This window comes from Thermomyces dupontii, assembly GCF_041956625.1.
Source record: "Thermomyces dupontii strain NRRL 2155 unplaced genomic scaffold VTN31scaffold_1, whole genome shotgun sequence".
In the NCBI taxonomy this organism is placed as follows: domain Eukaryota; kingdom Fungi; phylum Ascomycota; class Eurotiomycetes; order Eurotiales; family Trichocomaceae; genus Thermomyces; species Thermomyces dupontii.
In genome coordinates, this window is record NW_027192307.1 from 2,030,823 (window position 1) to 2,056,948 (window position 26,126).

Below are 26,126 nucleotides of genomic sequence, written 5' to 3' on the forward strand. Positions count from 1 at the left end.
CCGTCTGTCATCAAACAGTCCTTTGTGTGTCGTGTCTCCCGCTGGTACTGGATCATCCAGCTCAAGATTTGGTTCAACAAGGTTAAATCACAGTGTACTTTGTAGTGTATGTACTTCAGCACGCCAGCTGTGGGCCCTGAGGAAAGCTGAAACTGTCTTTCAGAAACCCAGACCAGAGTGGATGGACAAAACGCTCAATCAAAATCCTCGCAGCGTGAGCTAAGAATTCTATGACTCCCCTGGTGGGCCGGAGTGGCACACTTTCTCATACAAGTGATACAATAATAATATTGGCGCCCGAGTGCAGAATCGAATACTGTACTGTACTATCAACTCCCTGCTCAGTGCTCTTGGATTCTGGAATCTCGATTCCCCATCGAAGATTCCAAGACTACGTAAGCCGATCGATGGGCGGTTAGATATCTGTGTTTCATTTCTCGCTGGAAAACGGTCGCTCTGATTATTATTGGGAATCGAGTCGTGTGACTGTCATTCAGACTTCCAATTCTTGATGATTCTCTACCAAAGCCAAAAACGGTCCTGTGAAGTACTATACTCCTTACGCCGTACAATTTCCATGGCGAATGGAAAATGAAGTAGTACCTACCTACCTACTCTGCAGTGATCCTACAAATCAATTGTCCGACAACTACCCTTCTCGCATAACAGCAAAAAGTTCTTTGTGCCCGGTTTTAGCTCTCGATAGAGCGGATTGCGCTTTCGCAACCAGGTGGATTGCCGCTGCTGGGATCCCACATCCACAACCGCCGTCGTCGCCGTCGATGTCGACGCGCCCAGGCCGGCTTCCTCCCGGATCCGTCGGATGACGGAGTCGGCTCCGGCCGAAGTAGCCAGCACCCCCGTGACGTTGCGAACGTGCATGTTGAGGCCGACAACCGCATCCAACAAGTTCACAAACAGGAATGGATGCTGCAAGATCTCAACCGCAAAGGCCTGGCAGGTTTCATGGGCAAGTTTACGATAGTGGTCGTCTTCCAGGAGTGATCCGAGGCGAAGCAAGTTGCGAGCAATGATGCCGTTCACCGACGGCGTCGCCGAATCCGTGCCCCCTTTCAGTCGCAAGAGTGGCCCAGGCGTCCCGGAAGCCGGTGCCGACGACGTCGTATAGTACCCAGCCGATGTGCCGGGGGTGGCACCGGTGGCCAGGAAGTTCTCATTAAGATGCTCTGAGTTCATGAATCAGCAGAAGGTCCTTCTCGACCATCCAAGGATACCTACTTTGCAACTGCTCTGCCCACTCCAAGTAGCTGTCTTCGAAGGTAGCCTCGTAAAGGCTGATCAGCCCATTCGCCAAATACGCGTAATCATCTGCGAAACCCGGCGTATCCCCGCGGCTGCCGTCACGGTATATTCTCCAGAGCTGGCCAGTGGAAGGCTCAAACAGATTCTGCTTGATAAAAGTCGCGGCCCGAACGGCCGCTTCTCTGCATTGCGCGGCTTTGGCCGGATCGATATCTTCGAAGAGGATGCTTGCTCTGGCCAAAGCACCAATCGCCAGCCCATTCCATGCGACGATGATCTTGTCGTCCAGATCTGGCCGCACTCGGGCCTGGTCTCGGTAATCTCGCAGCTTCTGACGCCCTGATTTGATAATGCGGATCACCTCATCTTCGCTCAAGCCGAACTCTTTGGCGAGTTTGCTCGGCGTCACCTGGATCGACAACACATTCTGATTCATAAACTCATCATGTGGATCATGCTCAGCGGCCACATTGCCGTCCGCCAGCATACCCCAGTGTCGAGCGCACACTCCGGCGTCTCGCTGTCCCAAAACTTGTTGGAACTCTTTCAGAGTCCATACGTAGAACGCGCCCTCTCGCTTGTCCGTGTCATTCGGGGTCGGAAGACTGTCCGCATCTTCGGATGAGTGAAATCCTCCCGTCGGGGATCGGATCGGTGATGTCGTCAGATAATTCACAATGTCGTAAGCGGCGCCCAGGAGCTCTGGCTCATTAGAAACCCGGAATCCATCCACAAACGCATCGAGCAGCTGCGCTTGATCATACAACATCTTTTCGAAATGCGGCAGGCTCCAATCAGCCGATACGCTGTACCGGGCAAACCCATTCCCAATGTGATCACGAATACCGCTGCGGGAGATCTTCAACAGTGTCTTCACGGCCATAGCGGTCGCGTTGGCACACTCGTCCTCTCCGACAACGTCCGACACGGCGCTCGGGTACATCCCAAGTCGCAGTAGAAAACTCAAGTTCGCTGGCGTTGGGAATTTCGGCGCACGCCCGAATCCGCCATGAACCGGGTCAAATCGAGACGCGAAATGCCGGTAGGCTTCTTCAAGGAGCTCAATCTCCAGATCCTCATCACCCTTGCGCTCGCCTTGATGTGAGAGGGTCCCCTCTTCCGCAAACTCGCGCAGTTGTCGGGTAATCTCCTTGGCGCTATCCAGGCACCGACTCTGCTGCGTTTGCCAGACGTTGCGCAGTTTCTCGAGGATCTCGACGAAGCCGATGGGTCGTTCACCCCCTACGAATGAATGTGGGTTGGCATTGGGACCTGGCCAGTACGTGCCACCAAAGACAGGCTCCAGGTCCGGGGTCAGGAAGACATTCAACGGCCAGCCGCCCGAGCCGGTCGTGGCCTGCACGTAGTTCATGTAGACATCGTCGACATCAGGCCGCTCCTCGCGGTCCACCTTGATCGGGATGAACGATTCGTTCAGGATCGAGGCAACCTCGGAAGACATGAAGGACTCCTTTTCCATCACATGGCACCCTAGCTAGATCGTCAGTCGCGTTCATTTCGACGGTACCTCGATTAATGATGAGCGCCAGGAACCTACAGTGACAGGCTGAATACCCGATGCTCAGGAAGATCAGCCTATTGTACTTCTTCGCCAGTTCGACAGCTTTGTGATCCCAAAGCTGCCAGGCGACGGGATTGTGCATATGACTGCGGACCTATTATTGTCGTCAATAAGATCCTTTGCGAGATAATGAAGCATCCAGGCGTGCCCGGGTGCTTACATATGGAGACCGGCTCTCGCTCAATCGGTTCACAAGCTGCGGCCGAGCATCCGGCTGGCCTTCGGCCTTGATCCCAGCCATATTAGTAGCCATTGGTCGCCTCAAATCCAGCCTGCAGAATGTCTGGAAAAACGACCGGCGATCGGAGATGATGGCGGTGCAGGTAACTGGATTAAAACGAGACTGCGGGGGGGTAATTTCGGATGCGGGCCGCAACGGCGATGATGTAAACGAGAAGCCGACCGCACTATGTGTTCGGGTTGCTCTGGCGAGCCTTGCAATTCTTGTAGTTGTCTGTGCGATGCCGGAGATGCCCGCCCACGAAATAAACATCATGGCCAATCTCAAATGCACTATTTACATTAGCTCCGTCAAGAATGATGCAGGGCCCGCCGCACGATCAAGATCGGCCTCGGAGCAAGCATCCGCTATGCACGTCATTTCTCCCTCATCGCGCAACGCAATCAGGCACTCAATAAAAATACTAAAATCGAATAACATCAAAGATGTCTTGTATAATAATTTGGTATAGCCTAAGTCTATGAATCCGCTGAACTGTACTCCGTACTGCGCTTTAGTCGCTAGCTCGACTTCCATCTACTATCAATCGTCCTCTTCCAGCAACTCGGCCAGTTCTCGCTCCTCCTCTTCCGTCAGCATCGGCGCCTGCTTCTGCTCCTCATCTTCGGCGCCCTTGTTCTGGGCTTCTTCCCTGGCGCGTTGGAGATCGGCTGGTCGAAGTGACCACTTCCGGATCGTGGCGTCAATACTAACGCTGACTAGAAGGTGGCCTATCAGCAGCAAACCAGTCACTTCTTCGACGTGCCCGGAGAAAACGTGATACAGTTCTCCCGTCTGCAGTGGTCAGACAATCCAACTTCCCACACTGCGAGGAATACTTACTGCCTTGTTCCACACTCGAACTTCTTCGTCGCGGCATGCGGTTACCACCCAGCCACCTTGATCATGCACAACCACGTCACGGACGAAGTCGGGATGTTCAAGTGTTAGATTGGCTTTCCATCCATTTTCCCGCACAAGGCATTTGGCTGTCTTGTCCGCGGACGCTGTCCATAAATCGCCATCATTGTCGAAGTATATCTTGAAGACACTGGTTTCGTGTGCAAGAATCGGCTGGGCTGTTTCAAAGGCATCAGTGGCCGGATATGGGAATTGACGGATTTCGCGGTCGCTTCCCGAGGAAAACAAAACCATCCGGGATGGGTTCTCCAGCGACCACGGATCAATGCAAAGGTCTTGGATACCACGCATCTCCTCCTTGAACACATGCAGCCTCTCGCCCGTAGCAATGCTATACACAGCTATTGTAGCATCTGCACTGCCCGAAACCAAGATGTCCTGACCCGCGACCCGCGCCGTGATGACGGACTTGACGAAATCTGTGTGTCCTTCATATCTTCGCAGCGGCCGCTTCGACTGAACATCCCAACTCCACACGGTCTTGTCCCAACATCCAGCAAAAACAATCTTGCCATCGGGGCTGAAGGCGACGCTGGTCACCGGAGCAGTCGGTCCTCTGAACACGGCAGCACTTTCACCAGTCTAGAGATTTCCGGTTCAGTGCCATGTCTGGTTACGTCGCTGTCGAGCTGCGCACCTACTTCGAGGACCACTTTGCGTACTGTTCCCGCACTCTCGGCAACGTAGACGGCATCTTGGCCGCAGGGATCAGCCGCGATGGCTAGGATCTTGCTCTTTAGGCGTATTGGGTTTCCATTATTATTCTTCGCTTTGGCAGCTTTGCGCTTGCTTTCCTCGATCGAGGCCCTAGACAAAGTCTGAACATACCATCCAGCTGCAGGACGACCAGGCGCACATACGTAGTTTCGAAGAAATATTCTTTATTCGACAGCGACTGCATCTTGTGAATCTACATGCTTCGCAAAAGATTCAGTCTTGAAGGTCCCAGATTGTCACGCAGGGACGATATTGAAGTTGCTGGCCGAAGCCAGAATAATCAGTAGTGGGACGGGACATCCTGATTCCTGTCCCATCCTCCGTATTTCAAATTTCGAGTCATCTTTAAAATACAGACTATAGTTACTACTTACTCCGTACTGAAAAGTAATAAAATCGAAAAAAAATAACTGCAGACTTGTGAAGTTGTCGTCGTGTACTCTGTAATTTTGGTTATTTTCATTTATGAATTACGGAACAGATACGAGGACAAAAGAAAATCCCCATTCAGCAGCTTACCTCATCAATCCTACCCAACCGGCTTCTACCGCTTCCCGTAGCCTTCGACGCAAAACGTGCTGAGAACCAGTAAGTTCAAGTTGCAGCTTTCCAGCCTTTTCACCGTCTCCCTCCCTTGACCTTGCTAATAGTCGCCGAAACATTCGCTCGTTTCCTTTTCGTGTACCTCAATCAGCCGCCGTGGGCGCAGTTATATTTTTTTTCCTTCTTGCCATCATGGATATGAATCATTTGATAGGGTTTGTTTCCGCCACTTGCTGGTGGTTTTGGTTGATCGGCATCACTGACCTTGTCCACTCAGTCAACGTTTCAACCTGATCTCTAAGAGTGATATCCGGTAGTTATCGATGGATTGTCTTTACTACGCGATGATGCTCATATCAGTTCAACAGCTATGTCGGAACACTTCACGAAATCAATCCTGAAGCTTCGACAATCGCCTTGGAGAATGTTGTCTCTTACGGTACCGAAGGCCGTCGTGGCAATCCTGCCGAGGAGATACCGGCTTCGAGCAGTGTCTATGAATATATCGTCTTCCGTGGTAGCGATGTGAAGGACATCAGTCTCGCCGAAGAAGAGAAGAAAGAGGAGCCACCGCGTCCCCAGGTGCCCAATGATCCTGCCATTCTAGGTGTAAGTGGTTCTGGGCCTTGAACGGCTTTTTCATAGTCTGTGTGAAGACAGTCCGCATGCGATTCTTGCTGATCAACCAAACAGAGCATGTCTCGTCCTGGTCCTCCTGGCCCCCAGGTCTCTCAACCGCAAGCCACACGCCCGCCGCCGGGATACCCACAACAACAGCCGCCTTATTCAAATTTCTACCCTCCTTATGGTCAGCGCTATGGTCCTCCTGGTTATCCGTCAGGTGCTCCCGGCTTCCCGCCGTACAGTGCTGCGCCCGGATGGTACCCTCCACCAGGGCCATTTCCCCAGGGTGCGCCAGGTTATCCTCAGTCGCAGGGACCGATGGGGCCACCGCACGGGCAACTGGAGCACCAAGCTCCCGCTTCTGCAGCTCCTGCAGTTACTACGCAAACCTCGGAGCTCCCTGCAGGTGACAAGCCAACAACAACCAAGAGCACCACGCCTGCTCCCACAGCAGCGCCTGCTCCAACGTCAACAACTGAGTCGAAAAAACCTGCCACCGAAGTTACGCAGGGCTCTTCTCCTGCTGCAACCCAGGCTCCGGCCCCATCTACATCTGCTTCTCAAGCACCTCCCCAAACGGCGCCAACGGGCCCCAAGGCGGACCGCTTCATTCCAGCAATCCCGATTTCCACACCTGATACCAAAGCCTCCGTGCCAGCCACCTCCGGCGCTGCTTCACAAAGCACGGCTCAAGCCGCGATCACAGACGCAACCCGTGCTGCGACCGCGGCTGTGGCAGCAGCCATGGCCAAGCTGCCCCAGCCCAACACCCAGAAGAAGTCGACGCCAGATGGAGCAGTTGACTCTATGACGAAGAAGTTCGGCGAAATGAAAACACACGACAATCGCGGCCATCGGGACGGTCATCACGCACCACGGGGTCGTTGGGGTCATCGCGGTGGACACTATTCGCAGACTAAGACCGTTGAAGTGCCCGACACGGAGTTTGATTTCGAGTCTGCCAACGCCAAGTTTAATAAGCAGGATCTTGTGAAAGAAGCCGTAGCGACGGGGTCTCCTATTGTTGAAGATGGCAAAGCAGTCAACGGTACGGCAGGCGACGACGGCAAACCTAAGATTCCTGTTGGGTACAACAAGGCGGCATCCTTTTTCGATAATATCTCCAGCGAGATTCGCGACCGTGAGGAAGGCATTATCCGTCGTGAACGACGCAGTGATGAGGAGAGGAAGAACATTGAGACTTTCGGCCAAGGGAGCGTGGATGGGTTCCGTGGCAGCTATCGCAGCCGAGGTAGGGGACGTGGTTATGGCGGGCGAGGCCGCGGGTACAATCGTGGCTATGGCAATCGGGGTCGGGGCGGATATCGCAGTGGTACAGGTGTCTATGCGCAGACCTAACTTGGGGACGATTTCCATGACGTTGATTCCCTCGGAAGGGTGCTTTGGAAACATGTTTTTTACGGTATGCGGCTGTGAATTTCTTCACCTGCATTATGGCTTGTTTTGTGGGAACCAAAGCGTGGCATGTTTCATCATCCATGCGTGGCGTTGTGCTTTTTTTTTTATTTTTTTCGGTGGTTGCGAGAATGTTTTGAGGCGAGTTCTGTGAGGAAAGTTGGTGTTTGTTTTTCTTTGCTATTCTTCTCTGATGCCAGCACCATGCACTCATGTACTTTTGCAGTCCAGTTCGTTCAACGGACGAGGGGACTGTACCATGCTGATGTGATCTCACGACAAATCTGGGGATGGAATTGACATGGTATTCTTATGTATTATTATACCGTAGATTCCATCTACAGGAAAACGCCAATATGAAAAAGGTCGATGACAAAAGAGGGCCTTTGTCCACTACCTTTGCATCAGGAGTCGCGATAGTGGTTGGATTCAAATCGCAGAGCCTGAATCGTACCTGGAGTGGATTGACCGATGCTCCTGCTCCTTGATCGCCCATGCTGTACTCCAAACTGTCCCTCCTGAGTCCGAGAATAACTCTCTCCTCATACTTGTCTCTCCTTGTTGTCCCTTGAACTTCTCCACTCTGGTGAGGAGGACGAAATCTTAACAGATATGATTTCCCGAAACGGTAAAGCTCGGGTACGGGACCAGCTCTACTGCCGCGGCTCAAGAGGTCTTCACGAGGTTCACATTCTGCGAACAGATGCACTTGCTTGGTCGGAATTCCGAAATTCAAGAGGAATTCGGCGGGTCAATTGTCTTCGATGCCGGGGCTGGTCCCATTCTTTAGCCGTCTCGTCTTGTACCCCTTGATATATGCTGCCCCCCTGGTGTTGTCGCGTGCTGCGGAGAAGCACTGCATGAGCAATAGCCGACGACGACGAGAGATAGTACAGTAGTGCTATCAATCAAACAACACCGTCGAAAATCAAATCCCCCGGTCGACCGGTTCGGTCAATGTCAACGAGTCCATCGCTAGCCATTTCCGAGAGATCCAGCGCTGCCTGAACCATTCATGCTCCTTTCAGTTCCGCCCAGAGACAAGAGCCAGGTGCATCTCAGATGATAAGTTGTTACCACCATGTCCGACTCCATCGGTGCGCTCCATCTATACCCCTCATCTTTCCTGTCTTGTCAGCAAGGACTCGCTCGACTGACACACAATTGGGAACTAGATCGAGTCTTCGTCCATGCCTTGAACACCGTCAAGAAAATCCCTCGGGCGGGCACTACCCGCCCGCCCACCTCAGAACGGTTGAAGCTGTACGGCCTGTACAAGCAGAGCATGGGTTGGTTTGTCCGCTCGGGAAACGACACACACGGTTCACCCGTATTAACGTCATGGTGCAGAAGGAGATGTCGAAGGCATCATGCCCCGTCCGGTGGGCGACGGGCCAGAGGTCCAAGCTGAGCGCGAGAAATGGTTTTTCTTCCCCCGTCTAAGCCCTCTACTCTCGGCTCCGGTCTGATGATGAGCGCTTTTGTGTGCCAGGGACGCATGGTATGCGCAACGATCGCTGTCCCGAACCGAAGCCAAGAAACGCTACATCGAGACTCTGATTGAAACCATGTATCGATATGCTTCCCAAACACCGGAAGCCCGGGAGTTGGTCGCGGAGTTGGAGTTTGTGTGGAATCAAATACGCGCAAATGCGACATCATCGTCATCAGGGTCGTCATCGGTACCAAGCCGTCATGGGCCTGCCCCGGTGCAGGGTTATACGCAGAGTTACGAACATCGATACGGAAGTATTGACGGACGGTTGCATTCACAACAAACATATGGCCAGGCGGAAGAGACCAGCCATGATGAGGAGGATGAAGATGATGACGAGGATCTTGCTGTATACCGCCGTCGCGAGAGTGCGTCACCATCGCGGTTACGGGTCCTCAGTCCCGTCAGCCAGCCTACTGTGTCCTCGCCCCCAAGAGATGGCAACGATCATGCCACATCAGGCGGAGATACCGAAGACGACGACGACGAAGAAGAAGAAGAATTTGTGGAAGCTCGATCATCACCACCTCGACGCCGACCACGGAAACGAGACCGCCGGCTCGAACGCATCGAGGATGCGTTGACAACTCTCAAGACGGAGATTGCTGCGCTACGTGAACAGCTCACTCCCTCCCCTCGCCATGAAAGATTCCATCACAGCGTTCTATCGTGGATACGGTACATACTGTCATTCGTTCTCGGCCATTTTCTTTGGGATCTGGCCCTCTTCGGTGCATTGTACATAGTTCTGCGCGTCAGGAAGCGGAGCTGGGAGAACGTTAGGGATCGCCTACGAAAGGTTATTGAGCGAGTTCGAATTTGGGTATTGGAGGCCCTCGTACGGATGTTGGAAAAACGAGAGAGATAAATGCAGGATGCTTATACAAAGATGACTGGGTTTCTTTCTGGCATTTCTCTGGCGTTACAGGGTGTACTTACATCAGGTCGACGGGATGTACATCTGATTTCTCATGATAATGACTGACCACCGGGAGGTGAGGTTGGATAAACAGATCTTGCAAGCTGTCTACTCGCTCTGACATAGAATGATGACCTATTAAGCATGACTCAATCCGGGCCTCAAATGCTGAACGGCACCACCATCATATCTGGATGTACAGAGATGTTGGTGATCCAAGAAGAACATAGGGCGGACTCGCTCCGTTGGAGATGATGAACATGTACAGGTTACAGCATCTTGACGACTTGTACTACTGGGAGGTTTGGGGTTCCGAGAACGTCGTTCCCATGCGCTGACGTGGCATTTTGGAAGCCATAATGGAACGAATTTCCGACATTCGCGACTCAGCATCCAGGAACCGGGGGCTTCAAAGCATCAATCCAATGCCAATGATGAATTGGTCCATCGTCTATGGGTCCCGATCTCTGTAAAGTACTCTACGGGTTTCCACATACGGGGTTCATGATGACCGTTGACAGACGCTCTGAGACAAGACCAGACAGTGTGTACCTCTGGAGCAAGTAATCTTTGCTTCAAGAGAAGCAGTATTGTGGTTGAGCTTAACCTCGAAGATACTAATCAAGAACTGAATCCATTGAGATACTGCATACCCTCCTCAGTTGGATGTCATGCATGTCATTGCCCTGTGAAGGATTAGTGGGTGCAAGCCACCGTTCGTGCCTCAGAATCCACAAAGTGCCATGCAGTCAAATCATGGGAAAAACACTCTACAGTTCTTCTCAGGTGCTTATTGTAGATTCTTCAAAGTCATTTGAGCCAATTCAGTATCTCTGAAGAGTAGGAATGACAATTGAAGAAAAACACACCCCAACTCATCGCTTTGATCTTGATTGCTGCCTCGCACGTGACCCAAGGCTGAGGCCAACGGCCATTCCCCCTAGTTCCCCCACTACCGCCAGGAAACAAACAAGCCCCTCCATCACCAGGCTGCCTTTTGCAAATCCACAACTCACCGCACATTGTCATCTCCCGTTGATTCTGTGTCGTTCCCAGAGCCCTCTGGTTGCTTCTTAGGCAGTATGTACCCTTCCGTGCAACTCCTTGTCATGCCTCAAACTTATCGCCCGGTTCACTCCGCCCCGCTGACCTTATCTCGACAGGTGTCGTTTTCCTCTGTTGACTGTTCAGTTAATCTAGAACAATGTCGGTATGTGAAATACATACTCCGTTGACCTGAATTGCAGAATCGCACTAACATATGAGATTAGCTTGCATCCGGGTATGTTGCGTCTGTCATATGGGATCCAATCTGCCTGATAGGATCTCTCTTTGTTGGCATCCCCTTCCTAACACGCTGATGACAGGGTCACCATTACCGATGAGTGCATCACTGCATTCAATGACTTCCGCCTGAGCCGCGGAAAGACCAAGTTCATCATCTACAAGATCGCCGACAACCGCAAGGAAATCGTCATCGACGAGATTTCCAGCGAACCCGACTATGAGGTGTTTCGGTCCAAACTGGAGGAAGCCAAGGACAGCAATGGCCGGCCTGTTCCTCGGTACGCAGTCTACGATGTCGAGTATGAGTTGGGCGGCGGCGAGGGCAAGCGGTTGGTCTCCCTTGTAATCCGAGGGATGACGCGTTCTGCTGACGATATGGGCTAGGAACAAGATTGTCTTCATTTCCTGGGTGCCCAGCGACACATCGACTTTCGTATGTGCAAATGTGCTTTTGCGTTTTGCTTCTCATACTGACCGTCGCAGTGGTCCATGTTGTACGCCAGCACCCGTGAAACCCTCAAGAACGCTCTGAACATCCACCAGTCCATCCATGCCGACGATAAGTCCGAGATTGAGTGGAAGAATGTTCTGGAAGAGGCCAGCGGCGGTAAGGCCAAATGAACAACGACGCCGGCTGGTTCCGGAGGAATAGCGGTTCCCTGTGCACCCAATTTTATACTTCGCGAGGAAAGACCTGCGATCGATTCCGACCAAGAGATTCTGTCGTCAATCCCAATCACGTGTTTCACATTGCTACGGTTTTTTGATTCCCTGCGCTTGATGGAAGGTACTGCTATTGCTGGTCTCATTGTTCTGTGCCGCTTGTTCTGCTTTGTGCCAAGACACTTGCTGCCAGCAACCGGAATGATGAACTCCAGTGTGTAGAGATATCTAGTTGTGGGCAAGGATTCAGAGAGTAGACCGTCTCCCATGTTTTTCCATAGAACATCTACTATAGTAGGAACTTATAGTAAAACAGGAGTATGTAATGTCATGGAATGAGCAGTCAGATTCATCGTATGATGCTGTATTCCGTTTCCGAGAATTTTTCTGCAAATCGGGTTTTTGAACGGCCCGAACAACGAGACCGCCCATTGGACCAATCAGCGGCGTGCAAAAAGAGATGTGCCAACCTCTGGCGGCGCCGAGGAGATCTCTCTTCGCTCACTCTCACCACCCTCACCACTTCACCTCTGTCTACCCGACTCCCGTCCTTGCCTCGAATCCGCGTCCTACTCTCCCGACTTCATCTCGGGGTGTCTGTTCCCTGTCAATTGCGTGTTTTCTCTTCTATTTTCCTCGTTGGCGATTGTCTTTTTTTGCATTTTCGTCCGCGTACACGATGTTCCTTCGATCCGTTTCCCAAGCGGCTCGCACCGCCGCTCTGCGGTCCAATGCCGCCCCAATGGTTCGATTCGCTGCTCCCGTGCAGGTTCTGCAGACTCGGGCGTCTTCTCAACACGCTATCGCCAACCCCACGCTGGCGGGGATTGAGAAGCGCTGGGAGTCCATGCCCCCTCAGGAGCAAGCCGAATTGTGGATGCAGCTGCGTGATCGCATGAAGGTGGACTGGCATGAGATGACTCTGCAGGAGAAGAAGGCCGGTACGTCACGCCTTGGTCGATTGCGGGAGTTCCCGCTGTCAATGATGGTGAAGGCCACGGTTCGATGCTGATGGAGGGAATACAGCGTATTGGATTGCCTTTGGTCCTCATGGTCCCCGTTCCGAACCCCCAAACGGGTGAGGGCTGGAAGATTGCCTCCAAGGTCGCGCAGTTGTTGGCGCTCTCTCTGATCATCTTCGCCGGTATCCGAGCGGGCGCGAACCCGGCTCCTCGTACCATGACGAAGGAGTGGCAGGAGGCTACCAATGCATATGCCAAGGTATGTTTCTCAGTTCCATTGCGTACTATTTTCGTTGCAACTATCATAATGCGACATTTTTTTTTCTTTTCCGAGTATCTTGTCACCGCATGGTCTAACCATGTTCCCACAGGCCGAGAAGATCGAAGCCATCAGCGGCCCGGGCAGCGAGGGATACACCGGCCGCGGTTTCGTCCAGAGCGCACCTGCGAAGACCTCATGAATCTCGCTCGGGAAGTAAGGCTTGGGGTGGGCAAAGTTTGGCAGGTGTTATTCGCTGATGTGTCGAGACGCTTGCTCAACTGGCCCCGGGCCAATATGGAACAATTCCATCATGTACCGTCTACTGTGCCATAAAATAATTGATTTCCTTTGTTGTCTTAGATCAGAGTGGTGTTGGGTGCAATGTGAGAGTACTCTATCCAGGTGTTGACGACTAGGCCATCGTTTACGCCGTAGAGGTACTGTACACAGACTGGATGATCTCGCCGGATGCCCGCGGAACACGTGTAGCCCTGCAAGCTGTCTGCTCTGACATGGAGATTGATTGACCAAATAACTTAAGTCGGTCAATTGTTCCCAGCCTTCAATTCTTCCCGCAGTGTCTTCTCCCCTGCCACTTTCGTTGCTGGGCCAGTTGTGAAAAGTGTGATTATGTCATCCTCGGTTGCGGACCCGACACCTTGCTATTCCATTCCAGCACAACCCCTGCGCCAGCAATTGAAGCCAGGAAATCGCAGTGACTGCTCATACCCTCTCATCTACGAGCAATTAATCACTCGACGAGTTGTATCGGACCCTAACGTCCGTTATATAGTAGTCTTCCCCTTCGTTTAGGTAGGATTTCTGGCTTCTCTCTGCCGCGCGAAAGACGGCTCGGAGGATTGCGGGAAAATCGGCAAAGCCGTCCCAAAACGGAAAAGCGCCAAGGCCAGCAAACTCGACCACCCAACAAGTGTTTTCGCTGGGTTCTTTCCTTCCTCTCTCTTCTCTCCCTCCCGGCAGAGCTGCCTTTCGTCATCAATTCCTCCCCCCTCTTCATCCCCTTCGCTCTTCGACCGTTCATCATGTTCAAGAGGTAGGTCAATTGACTTGATTGCTCGCTTTTCCAGCTAGCTGACCTGTCCTTTTCGCTCCAGCGGCCTCGCCCGGACCCTCGGGAGGGCTGCCTTCCCCCGACCAACCTCTGTGGCCCGTCGCGCGTTCGAGCCTCTCCGCCCCAATGTCCTGCCTGCCCTTTCTGCTAGGTTCGCCAGCACGGAGGCCGGCTCGAACCTCGTCGGCAAGATTCACCAGGTCATTGGTGCCGTCGTCGACGGTATGTACCATCTGGACACACACACCCGTGAGCCCACGGCTTGGCATTTTGCGATCACTTGCGATGGATGCAAATTCCTGTTTTTCGACCATTGTCACCACCATCCATCGCGATGCTCGCGCCAATGGGTTCAATTGACTTTGAATGGCTGCTAACGACAGGTTGCAGTCAAGTTCGATTCGGACAAGCTCCCTCCCATTCTGAACGCCCTGGAGACCGACAACAACGGTCAGAGGCTGGTGCTGGAGGTCGCGGTAGGTGAATTGCATCCCCATGTTACGTTGGACTCCCCGATTAACCCCAAGGCCTGCATTAGCAACACCTGGGTGAGAATGTCGTCCGAACGATTGCAATGGACGGTACCGAGGGTCTGTCCCGCGGTTCTCCGGTGACCGACACCGGTGCTCCCATCAAGGTCCCTGTCGGCCCCGGCACTCTGGGCCGTATCATGAACGTCACTGGTGACCCGATTGATGAGCGTGGTCCCATCAAGGCCACCAAGTACAACCCGATTCACACTGAGCCCCCATCCTTCGCGGAGCAGTCTACCGAGGCCGAGATTTTGGTCACCGGTATCAAGGTCGTCGACCTGCTCGCTCCCTATGCTCGTGGTGGCAAGATCGGTCTGTTCGGCGGTGCCGGTGTCGGCAAGACTGTCTTCATTCAGGAGCTGATTGTATGTGCAACCCCCCCCCCCCTTTTTTTTTTTTTTAATTGATACTAACTATCCCTAGAACAACATTGCCAAAGCCCACGGTGGTTACTCTGTGTTCACTGGTGTCGGCGAGCGTACCCGTGAGGGTAACGATCTGTACCATGAAATGCAACAGACTGGTGTCATCAAGCTCGATGGTGACTCCAAGGTCGCGCTGGTGTTCGGTCAGATGAACGAGCCCCCTGGTGCTCGTGCTCGTGTTGCCCTGACCGGTCTGACCATTGCTGAGTACTTCCGTGACGAAGAGGGCCAGGACGGTATGTTTTTGAGACATCGTGACCGAAGTGGCTTGTGCTAATTGTGCAGTGCTGCTCTTCATTGACAACATCTTCCGTTTCACTCAGGCCGGTTCGGAGGTGTCTGCCCTGCTGGGTCGTATCCCGTCTGCCGTCGGTTACCAGCCCACCCTGGCCGTCGACATGGGTGCCATGCAGGAGCGTATCACCACCACCACCAAGGGTTCCATCACCTCGGTCCAGGCCGTCTACGTGCCTGCCGACGACTTGACTGACCCTGCTCCGGCCACCACCTTCGCGCACTTGGATGCCACCACTGTCCTGTCCCGCAGTATCTCCGAGTTGGGTATCTACCCTGCTGTCGACCCTCTTGACTCGAAGTCCCGCATGCTGGACCCTCGTATCATTGGTGAGGAGCACTACTATGTGGCTACTCGCGTCCAGCAGATGCTTCAGGAGTACAAGTCGCTGCAGGATATCATTGCCATTCTGGGTATGGACGAACTGTCCGAGGCCGACAAGCTCACTGTCGAGCGTGCCCGGAAGCTGCAGCGTTTCCTGTCCCAGCCATTTGCTGTCGCTGAGGTCTTCACTGGTATTGAGGGCAAGCTGGTCGACCTGAAGGACACCATTGCCTCTTTCAAGGCCATCATCAACGGCGAGGGTGATGACCTTCCGGAGGGTAAGTCTTTTTTTTTCTCCACATACAATTCTCCGAATGAACGCTGACGCTTGGTAGCTGCCTTCTACATGGTTGGTGACTTCGCCTCGGCCCGTGCCAAGGGTGAGAAGATCTTGGCCGAGCTCGAGAGCTCGTGAACGACGGAAGATGGGGAACTGGGAGGAGGACGATGATGTAATGCCAAAGCAACTCCGCTATGCCCTCTCAGCTTCCTGCTTTTTAGCCCTGATGAGGGTTTGTCTCTTTTAGGTGTGTACAATATGAACAGCGTATAAAATGAAGGACGCCGATAAAGAGAAACTGCATTGGAGAAGTGGGGAGGGCTTTCGACATGGGAAGCTCTCTCGTTTTCTTGGAATGTATCGTCATTGTTAGATTGATCATGTCTAGACCTCAAACATTTCATTTGTTTCATTTGTATGGAGCCGCGCTTTTGATGTGTACATTGTAGCTTCGCGCATGCGCCTAATATTTCGGGAAGACAAGCCAGTCTCAAAACAATTCCTGCCATCTACGAAGTCTGTACTCCGTACAGAGTTGTAGAGCTGTGGGTGAAAACTCTCGTCCTGATGGGTAGTTTCACAACGCCCTCGATATCTCCAACACTCGCACCTGGAACAAATGTCTTTGGATGATTGATATGGCACTCCGTATCAAGTTGTCAGGTCTTGTGCTCCGGTGTCTTACATACTTTGTTACAGCTAGAAAACGCTTGAGTAGGAGCTGATCATGAGGTTATATAATAATCAGCTGAGCTTGTTAGGTTCGATGGACAGGCAGGTACCTAGGTAGGTAGATAGTTACATATGGTCAACCGAATCCAGCCGGCAGACGAGCTTTTCTAAGATATACTGTACAGCTCCATGTAGTTATTGCGGGAACTCGTGCTCTTGCACTGACAATGGCGTCCTTCATGATGCTCGGATTCGGACAAATGACGGGAGGAAAAGAAGGTACCACTGCCGATCATGAATGCGGAGAGTGTACGGCGTTTGATTTTTTTGCAATGGATCAGCCCCAACATCATCGTGCGTGCGTGTTTATTTCTTATTTCTTCCTCGCCGGACATGGAGTTTGAAGTTGATCAAACCGATGAATTGATGATGTCCGTGAAGCGCTAAGTCCCGCGACAAGTGATGGATCCCCTTTCCTTGTGTACCCTTTCCGCTATGTATGGATCAGGCTGCTGCTGCTGAAGGGGCTTGTCTGGCCCGAACCGTAAGCTCGGGTAGACCACTACCCCATAACCTCAGGCCATGTTTCTGCTCCACATAGTGAAACACCTGCATCATGAACTCCCGTTCCGGACCCATCGGTGGGAAGGCCTCCCAAGCAACGCGCACGGGGAATGCCAGCCGGTTGATCATGTTGCCTGGGGAACGGCGAAGGTAGCACTCCAGGCTGCGCGCAATGGTGCAGGCGAATTGGTACTTGTCCGCCCTCGTCACCGCGCTGTCCGGACGATCGTCGATGGTGGACAGGATGAGCCGCGTGGTCATGTAGACGCACACGGCCTGAAGCTGGAGCAGATCTGGATAAACCAAGGGCGCCTGCTCGATGATGGTCATGGTGCGAAGGTCGCGGCAGCGGAACACGGGGAAGGGGCCCGCGCCCCGGAAGGCCGCAGCATCTGGTTTCGGTGGACCTTTTGGATGGTTGTCAATGTAGTCTCGCTTCCATTTCTCGAGGCGTGCGGTGATCTCGGCAACCCGGCCCCAGAGTTTCATTTGTCTGACAGACAGCTCCCCTTGGTCACCCGGTGGGAACTGTCGTGCGCGCTTGAGCTCATCATGTTCTCCAAGCAATTCCGGAATCTCGACCGCGATGTCCAATAGGAAGTGTAGGTAGTCCTTTCTGGAAGTTCCGGCCGACCATGGAATCGTCTTCCACGCTTCTGTATTCATAAAACATGGTTTACGATCGACAAAACCGCTGAAGACCTATTGCAACCCCATGTCCTGTCAGCGCCAACACGTTCCTTATATCGGATCAAAGGGGGCGAGGGGGCCTGCTGCCTGCATACCCAGTACGGGCGAAGCTCTGTGAAAAGCAAATGCTCAACGCCATACACATGACTCGCCGGACCACGATGACGAATTAACTGCGTCGCCCCTCTGACATGTGCCGTCACGCCGGTCTGGGACGTTCGCTCGATGCTCTCAAAGGCAAGAAGCAGGACGACCGTGACGAGAGTGGCCTCCGCGCGACTTCGCTCCGAATCGAACAGCGCGTCTTGCAACGACCGTAGCACTCGAGGGTAGAGCTTCATGCCAGCGGACTCTATGCGTGGTTCATTCATCATCCGACCACTGAACGTGAGCGAGACCGCTTCATAGGCGCTGCTCAGCAGCGGAGAGAACATGCGGATGCCCGCTCCAGCGCGTAAAGCACCGGCTCGGCCCGAACTGGTGTCTACTTCGGGGCTGAATGCGTCGACGAATCGCTGGATGAACACGTCCAACATTGGTTTGTTTGACACGAATCGCAACAACGGGCCGCATTGTTCATCATCAGACGGAACAGTGATGGTGCTGCTACGGCTACTGACACTACTACTGCTGTCGCTGCTTTCATCACTGCCGCTACTGCTGCGGCTGCCTCTGCGGCGGACGATTCCGCGGTGTTGGTGCTGCAACGCTGAAGAAAGCCGTCGCGCTTGCAGCTCCCATCCGTGGGAATGATGCTGTTTTTCCACTCCGTGACGGTGACTTCGCACTGGTAGCCTTGGCCTAACAAGGCTTCGACTGTGAGCAGTGGCCGGTAGCGCATCGTTACCTGGAGCAGAGTTTATTAGCCTCTTGAGATTTCGATCGAAGATTTTGATCACCATTCCCATTCATGAAGCAGCACTCACCATTTTCCCTTCCCAAATCATCGGGTGGTTGTGGCCGCTGTCTGTCAGCGCGTATGGAATTCACCAATTTCGACACGGTATCAGGTGGCGCGGAGCGGAGAGTGTCGAACAAGCGCTCTAACTCAACCAGTTTCGCAGCCCCTGCGGCTCGGTCTCCTGGCTCCGTGTCCGCCGTAAGTGTCTGACGAGCATCGTCGCTTCTATCGCCCTCTTGGCGACCTAGTTTCTGGCGTAATTCCTCGATTTCATTGCGAAGCCTCGTTATCTCCTCTTCTTGGCTGATCGGCTGAAATTGATCACCGGAGGGACTTGGGTCATAGACGCATTGGGACGGATGGCCATGTGCACAGCAAGCCTGGCAGGGTTTGACCCGGTCACACTGAGACGCGTTATGTTAGTTGTTCCTTGTCAACTTAGTGCCGTACCCTGGCATTTTTGTATTACTCGATTGATCGACAGGACGCCGATCGATGCACACAAATAAGTACTATCAATCTGGTCTGACGTACCTTGACCTTGCGTAAGCGACACACTCGACAGGATCGCGACGGACGATTCTCAATCTTCTTCTGGGGGATTTGGGCCGAGCTTGACATTCTGGTGGGCCAAGAGAGGGTCTTTTTGTGGCCCCGACCGCGTCGAATTACCTCCAGTGATCGAAGTTTTGGTCTTCTGAAGGTGGAATGGAAGCCACGTGTCGTGGCATCGTGCAGCAGCAAGCTGTTTGATCAAAGCTCTCAAGAAGATACAGGTGACGCAGGATGGAGAAAACGGTGTTGAAGGTCGGGGTAGGTGATCGAGACCAAGCTAGAGAAGCAAAGCCACTAAGCTATGCCACTAAGAGTAGGAACTGTTCGGGTTGTCGGATAGTCTACCTTCAGGGGTTTCCTTTTGTCTTGCGGCGAGGGCCAAGTTAAGGTAAAGCGAAGCAGACAGAATCCAATAACTTAGTCCAGCATGATCAAATTCTACGGAGTAGGTAATAGTCTAAAAGCACTCGCATCAATTGAGCTATCCTACGTACTTTTTTAAGAATTTTACGTGGCGCCCAGGCGACCGGCTGCAATAACTCCCGTCCAAAGCTCATGCGCGACTGAGGGACTCGCCCTCCTCGGCCTTCTGCAGACCGTACTTCTTGAGCCTGCAAGCAGGAAAAGTGAGCATTGTGCGGGGTAGGTTGCTCTTCCGGGGAGACATACCGGATCGACTGGATAGCAATGAAACCAGTCGTATCTGTAGGAGCAAAGTCCTGCAAGGTGTCCATCGAGGCTTCCACTTCATCGTACAGCTTCTCGGTGCTGCTCGAGCGGCCGAGGATGTAGGTGTGACCCTTGTAAAGACGCACTCGGACCTCACCGTTGACACGCTAAACGGGGTTAGCACAGCGCTGGCGAAGGAGAGAAAGGGATTCATGCCTTCTGGCTGAAAACGATGCTGTTCTCGAGGAATTCACGTTCAGGACTGAAGTAACTGTACTAATGTTTTAGCATCTCGTGCATTCTGACAATCAAGGGATACTCACTGTCCATTATACAGCAAGTTCGACCAGTTGTGGGTGACGAATTGGTCACGCAAGGATCGGACCTGACCATCAAGGACGAGTCCTGAAATTGTCAGTTGCGGATTTAGCCAATACGAGCTGCGACCTTTTACCTTCAAGATCAAGATGAGCCTCACGGAGGATGGTCATGGCAGGCGAAACTAAAAAAAAAAAAAAAAAAAAAAAAAGTTAGTCATAGCAATCGCATTGTACAGGGAAGAAACTTACAGTCGTAGCAGCCGCGGCTCTTCAAGCCAATGAACCGATTCTCCACAATATCAATGCGGCCAACACCATGCTTGTAGCCCAGCTTGTTGAGGGCGTAGAAGAGTTCAACGGAATCCGTGTACTCTCGCTCCGGAGTCACAACTTTGGCCGGGATGCCCTTTTCGAAGTGTATTGTGATGTCATCGGGCTCGTTGGGAGCGGTCAGCGGGTCGGCGGTCATTGTCCACATATCAGCGGGAGGCGTCTGATTGGGATCCTCGAGGATACCTGAGAGATCGGGTCAGCAAGATGCCAGTTACGACAGGAGCCTGGGAACATACCAGCCTCGTAGCTGCAGTGAGCCGAGTTTGCGTCTGCGGGAAAGGCCAGTTAGTAGGTGTTATCGAAAATGATTTTCGATACCAACCCATGGAGTATGGTTTTTCCTACATCAAGTCAGTTGCTGGCGGCCTCTAAGATGCACAGAGAGAAGCATTACCTTGGTAGAGGTCACAGGAATGTTATTCGCCGCGGCGTAATCGAGGAGATCCTGGCGGCCAGCAAAACGGTTGAAGAACTTGGGGTCACGCCAAGGAGCAATGACCTTGATGGACGGTTGGATGGCGTAGAAGGCCAATTCAAACCGCACTTGGTCATTGCCCTTGCCGGTAGCGCCATGGCTCACGTATTGGCAGTTCTCCCGCTGAGCCACACGCATCTGAGCCCTGGCGATAACGGGACGAGCAAGACTGGTACCTGTGTTTCGTCAACACACCAACATCAAAGACAAAGAAGCTTGCCCCGCATACCCAAGAGATAGCGTCCTTCGTAGATGGCATTGCACTCTATGCGAAAAGTAAGCCAATTGGTCCCAGCAGGGGCAACGCGACGACTAACGAATGGCTCGGAAGCACAGCTCCTCAATGAATTCCCTCCGCAAGTCCTCAATGATCATCTTTTGAGCGCCAATTGCCAGGGCCTTCTTCTCCACAGCAGCCCAATCTTCCTCCTGGCCGACATTGGCGAGGAAGCAAACGACCTCATAGCCCTCCTCTTCGTCTTGTTAGTACGGACCAGCGGCGGCAGAGGTGGGTAGGTAGAGTACCGATCAACCAGCGGAGGATGCAGCTGGTGTCAAGGCCGCCTGTCAATTGTAAGTCACTTGCCCATGAAATCAAAGTAGATTGAACGCAATCATACCAGAGTAGGCGAGACACACACGAGGCTTTGCCATTGTGATCTTCAAAGTGCGATTGAAGGTAGAGTTGCTTTTCACTGGACAAAGAGAAGATTCCTGCAATGGTTTCTCTCAAAAAGCTCTCACCTGAAGGACTTTTATCAAGTTCTGAGTCATATTACGCACGGGCCAAGTTGTTATCGAGCTTCCACTTATCTGGGGATTTTCCACACGAAAATTTTCATTGACGGAGTCAGGAAGGTTACTTTACCGAGACAAGATTTTTCTGGATAATTGCCGTATCCCGGCTAGTGCTAAACTTGATCTTGTAATTTGGGAGGATAAATCCCATACCTCACCTCTTCGTCAATGGAGGTAACCTCTGGAGTCAACCCCGGATTGCATCCCGCGTTCCCGTATTTGACCTTTGCCCTTCCTACGCGATCGAATTATCGCCCATTTTTGAGACTCCATACTCTGAAAACTCCAGACATCTGGAAGCAGCCGAATGCTGAATGAGCTGAACAAAACGTCAAAAAATTTGTCAAAGAGTACTTTCTCGCTGCGGATCAGGAAGTTACCTAAAGTATATGCTCAGATTTATCTCTGTGCCTTGTACTATTGACTCGAAGGACCTACCTCTAGGTACATGACCTCCCCTATCAACAATTGTATAGTCTTTTATCTGCAAACATCCCATTCCAGTTCGTTTCATGAAGTCTGCCCCCTCTTGATTATGGGCACAGGATTAAGTATTATGCAGAGGCCAATGATTGCACTTCATGGGCAACAGTACCGCCCAAGCTGGCAATACGATGAGTACAAGTCCAAGCTCAATGACAGGACCACGAATATTTGGCTCATCAAACTTTCATCGTAGATCAATGATCCATTCGTCTGCAACTGTTTTGATCAGAATTTGTAGTGACGGAGGGCAAAAGGGTGGAATAGAAGCACATTACTACTATGTATCAGGTGAGGGCCAGATTTCAAAGGGCATACAGATGATGTATGATACTGGAATCCCATGCAATTACCGTTTACGTGATAATTCTTCGTGTGGAAGATCGTGCTCATGTGTACAATCTCTGTTCGTCCTGGGATCTGCGGCAACGGGTCTCTCAATTGAAGTGAATTGTTGAGCCGACAGTGGAACGCCATACAGACTGCCAGTCTGCCGGTCCAGAACACAGGCTACAGTCATACCCGGGACACTGAATTCCTTGCGTTGCAAATGCAGGGTCAAAAGCCACCAAGCTGGTGGTATCCGACTGGGACAATCAAGTAAGTGTGGACACAACAAGCTGCAAAACAGGCAGAGTGGATTTGCTTGCCAAAAAAAAAAAAATATGGTTTTATGAGCTATATAAGTCCTCTACATGACATGAAGATAATTAGGACAAATGGCCAATTCACAAAAAATCATACAACATAGCGGAAACCCTTCTGCAACATCCTTGCTTCCGCAATGTCGATACCCTCGGCTTCGGCCGTCTTCCTCAAGCGCTTCAATTCCTTCTCGGTCAGAACGACATCCTCGTTCTCAAGCCGCTCCAGACGCTTGTTGGCGCGTGTCAGGTCGAAGTACATGAACAGACCGCACAGGAAAGCAATGGCCTGCAAGGCAATGCAAGTGCCCAAAGCCGGAATGTAATGGGGCGCATCCCGATCGCGGTAGGTATACGGCGTCCAGACGGAGGCGGAGTTACCGACCGAATTGATGAAGGCGTAGGCCGCAGCACGCTTCGCAGGCGGACGCGGGATGGCGGTCGCAATCCAGCCGTAAAGCGTGCCGTTCATGGCGAAGACGAAGTTCATGAGGAACAAACTGAAGTATCGCGGACCAAAGGCATCAGTGGTCATGAAAACGACAAATCCCACGATGGTGATGGGGATCGGAATGACCCAGAACCAGAAGCGCTTCTGGTAGCGGTCGGACAGGTAATTGTGCAGCATGGAATAGAAGACCATGAACACGTAGGGTGGGGCAACCAGCAGGAGCGAGATGATATGGTTGTAGCCCAGAGTTGCCGTAAGCGTGGGGAAGAAGTTCTGGAACCCAGAGGCGCCAGTGATGCCCAGGTAGGCGAGGGCGAGCACATAGGTCCGTTTGTCGGTGAAGGCCAGCTTGAGACCCTTGATCTGGCTCATACCACCTTCTTCGTCAACATCAGCCTCGGCAGCTTCAATGGCCAGACGACGGGAGGCCACGCGCTTCATCTCAGGGGAGAGCAGGCGCCAGGTTTCAGGGAAGTCGGGAAGAATGAAGCAAATGACGATTCCAATAAAGCAAGTGATGGACCCTTCGATGATATACAGCCATTGCCACGCGGATAGGCCCCGAGCACCCTTCAGGCCGTTGAGGATACCGGCAGCGATAAGATTGCCGAAAGCGCCGCTGATGAGCGAACCCGCGTAGAAGATACTCATGCGCAGTGCCAGTTCTTGCTTCGTATACCACTTGGACAAATAAAACAAGACACCGGCGAAGAAGGGGGCTTCCGTGAGACCCAGAAGGAACCGGCAGGCGACGATTCCGCCGTACCCTTTGACGAGCGCGGTCAAGGCCGACACGAGACCCCAGGCCGTGACGAAGAAGCCAATATACAGGGACGGGCGACCCATGTAGTTGAGCAGCAAATTGGAAGGAACTTGCATGAGAATGTAGGCGACGAACAGAATCGACAAGCCGGTCTGATACTCCTGGTCACTGAGGTTCAGATCCTCTGTCAGACCTTGCAGTTTCGCCGCTGCGTAGTTATTCCTGCAACCATGGATTAGCTACCGGCTCTGCAAGCATGCTGGATCCTGAGACGACGGGGGAACAATACCGATCGATGTAATTCATGAGATAAACAAGAATGACAATGGGCATAATGAGCATGTCGATCAGACGGCGCAACTTCTTCTCGATCTCTTTCTCCTCGGGGGTGAGCTGGGCGATGCGCTCGACTTCCTCGTGCGACATCTCCGCCTTGCCCCCGACGATCTCGCGGTCGTCCATGATGTCTGAACCTCAACAACTGTCGGGACCTCGAACAACAATGGGGATCCAAAGGAAACCAAAGAAGATGAGAAGTGCTGCTGCAAAGTCTGACAGCACGACCTGGTGAGGACCACACCCCGCGCGATCAACCAGGGAGGGGGCGAGGCGAGGCGACTGGATAAATATGTATCACCCAGACATGGAGCTAAGCGATAGCTCCAAGATGGAGTCTTGAACCATGCTGTTGGGAGTCTACCAACCACAGCAGAGCTTCAACACCGAAACGGTCGGCAACGGGACTCGGAGCAACTCCGTTGGTGAGAGCAATTGGAACCGGAGCCAGGACATCCCACCGTCCCACAGCAGCACGTGTCCATGGACCAGCTAATCTGGGTTAGGCCGTGGGATTCCAAGTCTTGCACGAAGCTAATCTCGCCTAGGCTAAATAATGAACTTCCGAGCTTGACGAGGGGATGTGTCTGGTGACAGTGCAGAGCTGGCCAGAGGGTCCTCTGCTGCTCGTCTGGAGGTTGGGCAATTCCATACATAACTGACTCATAACATTCATCATATCGCACTGGACTCTATACTACATACTCCATACCCCGTACAGTTAGGTTAATGCCAAGATCAGATAGATTCTTGCAAATACGGTACGAAGGATATCTTGCCAAAGAACAGATTCAAAGGCAGTTTGGAATCGGAATATCAGAGTACTCGCACAAATAAGGGCGTTTGTTCGTCATTCCTCGTAATCTGAACAGAATTTGTTGCCGTTTTCAACGGATGATGCCGTTTTATAACTAACTAACTCGGTAAAGTTCGAGAATTTTCGAAAATTTGCGATCAGCATCATGAACGGAGGTATGTACAGTAGATTATGTATCGTCAACTGGATACTGTATGGAGACTTGAAGAAGTATCACTACGCTCAGCCTATGGCCCCGTCGTGGCAAGACCGATGGGGAAGGGCGGTCAGATCAACCTGGGGCTTTGCTATTCCGGATTCCCAATCTCACAGAGAATGAATTTCGTCCTCGTAATGCAAGGTTGATACGAGTGGCAGGATGAATCATTATTGTCTGTGCTGCTGTTGGACGACCTGGAATTCACGACAGAGAGTGACGGAATGGACGACTGCATTGAGCCGATGTTGGTTTAAGTTTTTGACCCCACGAAACCTGGGGTTGAGTTTGCGCTTTGGTAGCCACACATTGGCGCTTCGTACGGGATAGCGTTCGTTAATACAATACAGAGACTGGAGGGCGCTTCTAATCTTCGAAGCCCATGGTAAGTCTCCAACCTCCGTCACGTTACTAACGTAATATGAAATCCAATACAGAGCTGAATCGTGGATCGCACTCCTCCGTATGAACATGTTACAAGGTCGGAAGATCCGGGGTAGGGAGAAAGTGCTGATAGGATAGCATATACATTAATATATTAATCGAATGTACTCCGTACCGAGCAGTAGCGTGTTTGATCAACTTGCTCTGGAGAACAGGTCGGCAGTCCTGGATTCCCTCCTCTCATGATGTGAACTTGTTCCCAAGTGGCAAAC

The 26,126-nt window shown here is 52.4% G+C and overlaps 10 protein-coding genes across 10 annotated transcripts; 5 read left to right on the forward strand and 5 right to left on the reverse strand.

Moving 5' to 3' along the window:
- Window positions 1-627: 627 nt before the first annotated feature.
- On the reverse strand, window positions 628-3,341 carry VTN31DRAFT_749 (uncharacterized protein; the record flags this gene model as incomplete). Its single annotated transcript, XM_069408216.1, has 4 exons — window positions 628-1,187; window positions 1,240-2,754; window positions 2,822-2,939; window positions 3,006-3,341. The coding sequence occupies 4 exons, from the start codon at window positions 3,339-3,341 to the stop codon at window positions 628-630; spliced, it is 2,529 nt and encodes an 842-aa protein (XP_069263605.1).
- A 267-nt stretch (window positions 3,342-3,608) lies between these two features.
- Window positions 3,609-4,887, reverse strand: VTN31DRAFT_750 (uncharacterized protein; the record flags this gene model as incomplete). The annotated part of the gene is made up of 4 exons (XM_069408228.1): window positions 3,609-3,860; window positions 3,909-4,568; window positions 4,628-4,793; window positions 4,847-4,887. 4 exons carry the CDS (start codon window positions 4,885-4,887, stop codon window positions 3,609-3,611), a joined length of 1,119 nt encoding a protein of 372 aa, XP_069263606.1.
- Window positions 4,888-5,438: 551 nt separating this feature from the next.
- On the forward strand, window positions 5,439-7,229 carry VTN31DRAFT_751 (uncharacterized protein; the record flags this gene model as incomplete). The annotated part of the gene is made up of 4 exons (XM_069408239.1): window positions 5,439-5,461; window positions 5,524-5,559; window positions 5,615-5,855; window positions 5,940-7,229. The coding sequence occupies 4 exons, from the start codon at window positions 5,439-5,441 to the stop codon at window positions 7,227-7,229; spliced, it is 1,590 nt and encodes a 529-aa protein (XP_069263607.1).
- A 1,138-nt stretch (window positions 7,230-8,367) lies between these two features.
- Window positions 8,368-9,649, forward strand: VTN31DRAFT_752 (uncharacterized protein; the record flags this gene model as incomplete). The annotated part of the gene is made up of 4 exons (XM_069408250.1): window positions 8,368-8,383; window positions 8,462-8,575; window positions 8,637-8,709; window positions 8,779-9,649. The coding sequence occupies 4 exons, from the start codon at window positions 8,368-8,370 to the stop codon at window positions 9,647-9,649; spliced, it is 1,074 nt and encodes a 357-aa protein (XP_069263608.1).
- Window positions 9,650-10,904: 1,255 nt separating this feature from the next.
- VTN31DRAFT_753 (uncharacterized protein) lies at window positions 10,905-11,608 on the forward strand (the record flags this gene model as incomplete). The annotated part of the gene is made up of 5 exons (XM_069408261.1): window positions 10,905-10,910; window positions 10,972-10,982; window positions 11,068-11,316; window positions 11,372-11,420; window positions 11,471-11,608. 5 exons carry the CDS (start codon window positions 10,905-10,907, stop codon window positions 11,606-11,608), a joined length of 453 nt encoding a protein of 150 aa, XP_069263609.1.
- A 721-nt stretch (window positions 11,609-12,329) lies between these two features.
- Window positions 12,330-12,732, forward strand: VTN31DRAFT_754 (uncharacterized protein; the record flags this gene model as incomplete). The annotated part of the gene is made up of 2 exons (XM_069408272.1): window positions 12,330-12,591; window positions 12,677-12,732. The coding sequence occupies 2 exons, from the start codon at window positions 12,330-12,332 to the stop codon at window positions 12,730-12,732; spliced, it is 318 nt and encodes a 105-aa protein (XP_069263610.1).
- A 1,185-nt stretch (window positions 12,733-13,917) lies between these two features.
- Window positions 13,918-15,938, forward strand: VTN31DRAFT_755 (uncharacterized protein; the record flags this gene model as incomplete). The annotated part of the gene is made up of 7 exons (XM_069408283.1): window positions 13,918-13,928; window positions 13,990-14,168; window positions 14,337-14,422; window positions 14,485-14,844; window positions 14,903-15,140; window positions 15,190-15,801; window positions 15,859-15,938. The coding sequence occupies 7 exons, from the start codon at window positions 13,918-13,920 to the stop codon at window positions 15,936-15,938; spliced, it is 1,566 nt and encodes a 521-aa protein (XP_069263611.1).
- A 1,041-nt stretch (window positions 15,939-16,979) lies between these two features.
- Window positions 16,980-19,251, reverse strand: VTN31DRAFT_756 (uncharacterized protein; the record flags this gene model as incomplete). The annotated part of the gene is made up of 4 exons (XM_069408294.1): window positions 16,980-17,741; window positions 17,825-18,576; window positions 18,656-19,034; window positions 19,165-19,251. 4 exons carry the CDS (start codon window positions 19,249-19,251, stop codon window positions 16,980-16,982), a joined length of 1,980 nt encoding a protein of 659 aa, XP_069263612.1.
- Window positions 19,252-19,738: 487 nt separating this feature from the next.
- Window positions 19,739-21,636, reverse strand: VTN31DRAFT_757 (uncharacterized protein; the record flags this gene model as incomplete). Its single annotated transcript, XM_069408296.1, has 13 exons — window positions 19,739-19,796; window positions 19,855-20,021; window positions 20,071-20,125; window positions 20,178-20,259; window positions 20,309-20,356; window positions 20,424-20,690; window positions 20,744-20,776; window positions 20,830-20,848; window positions 20,902-21,158; window positions 21,212-21,247; window positions 21,300-21,455; window positions 21,508-21,546; window positions 21,603-21,636. The coding sequence occupies 13 exons, from the start codon at window positions 21,634-21,636 to the stop codon at window positions 19,739-19,741; spliced, it is 1,251 nt and encodes a 416-aa protein (XP_069263613.1).
- A 1,365-nt stretch (window positions 21,637-23,001) lies between these two features.
- Window positions 23,002-24,583, reverse strand: VTN31DRAFT_758 (uncharacterized protein; the record flags this gene model as incomplete). The annotated part of the gene is made up of 2 exons (XM_069408297.1): window positions 23,002-24,343; window positions 24,411-24,583. The coding sequence occupies 2 exons, from the start codon at window positions 24,581-24,583 to the stop codon at window positions 23,002-23,004; spliced, it is 1,515 nt and encodes a 504-aa protein (XP_069263614.1).
- Window positions 24,584-26,126: the final 1,543 nt, after the last annotated feature.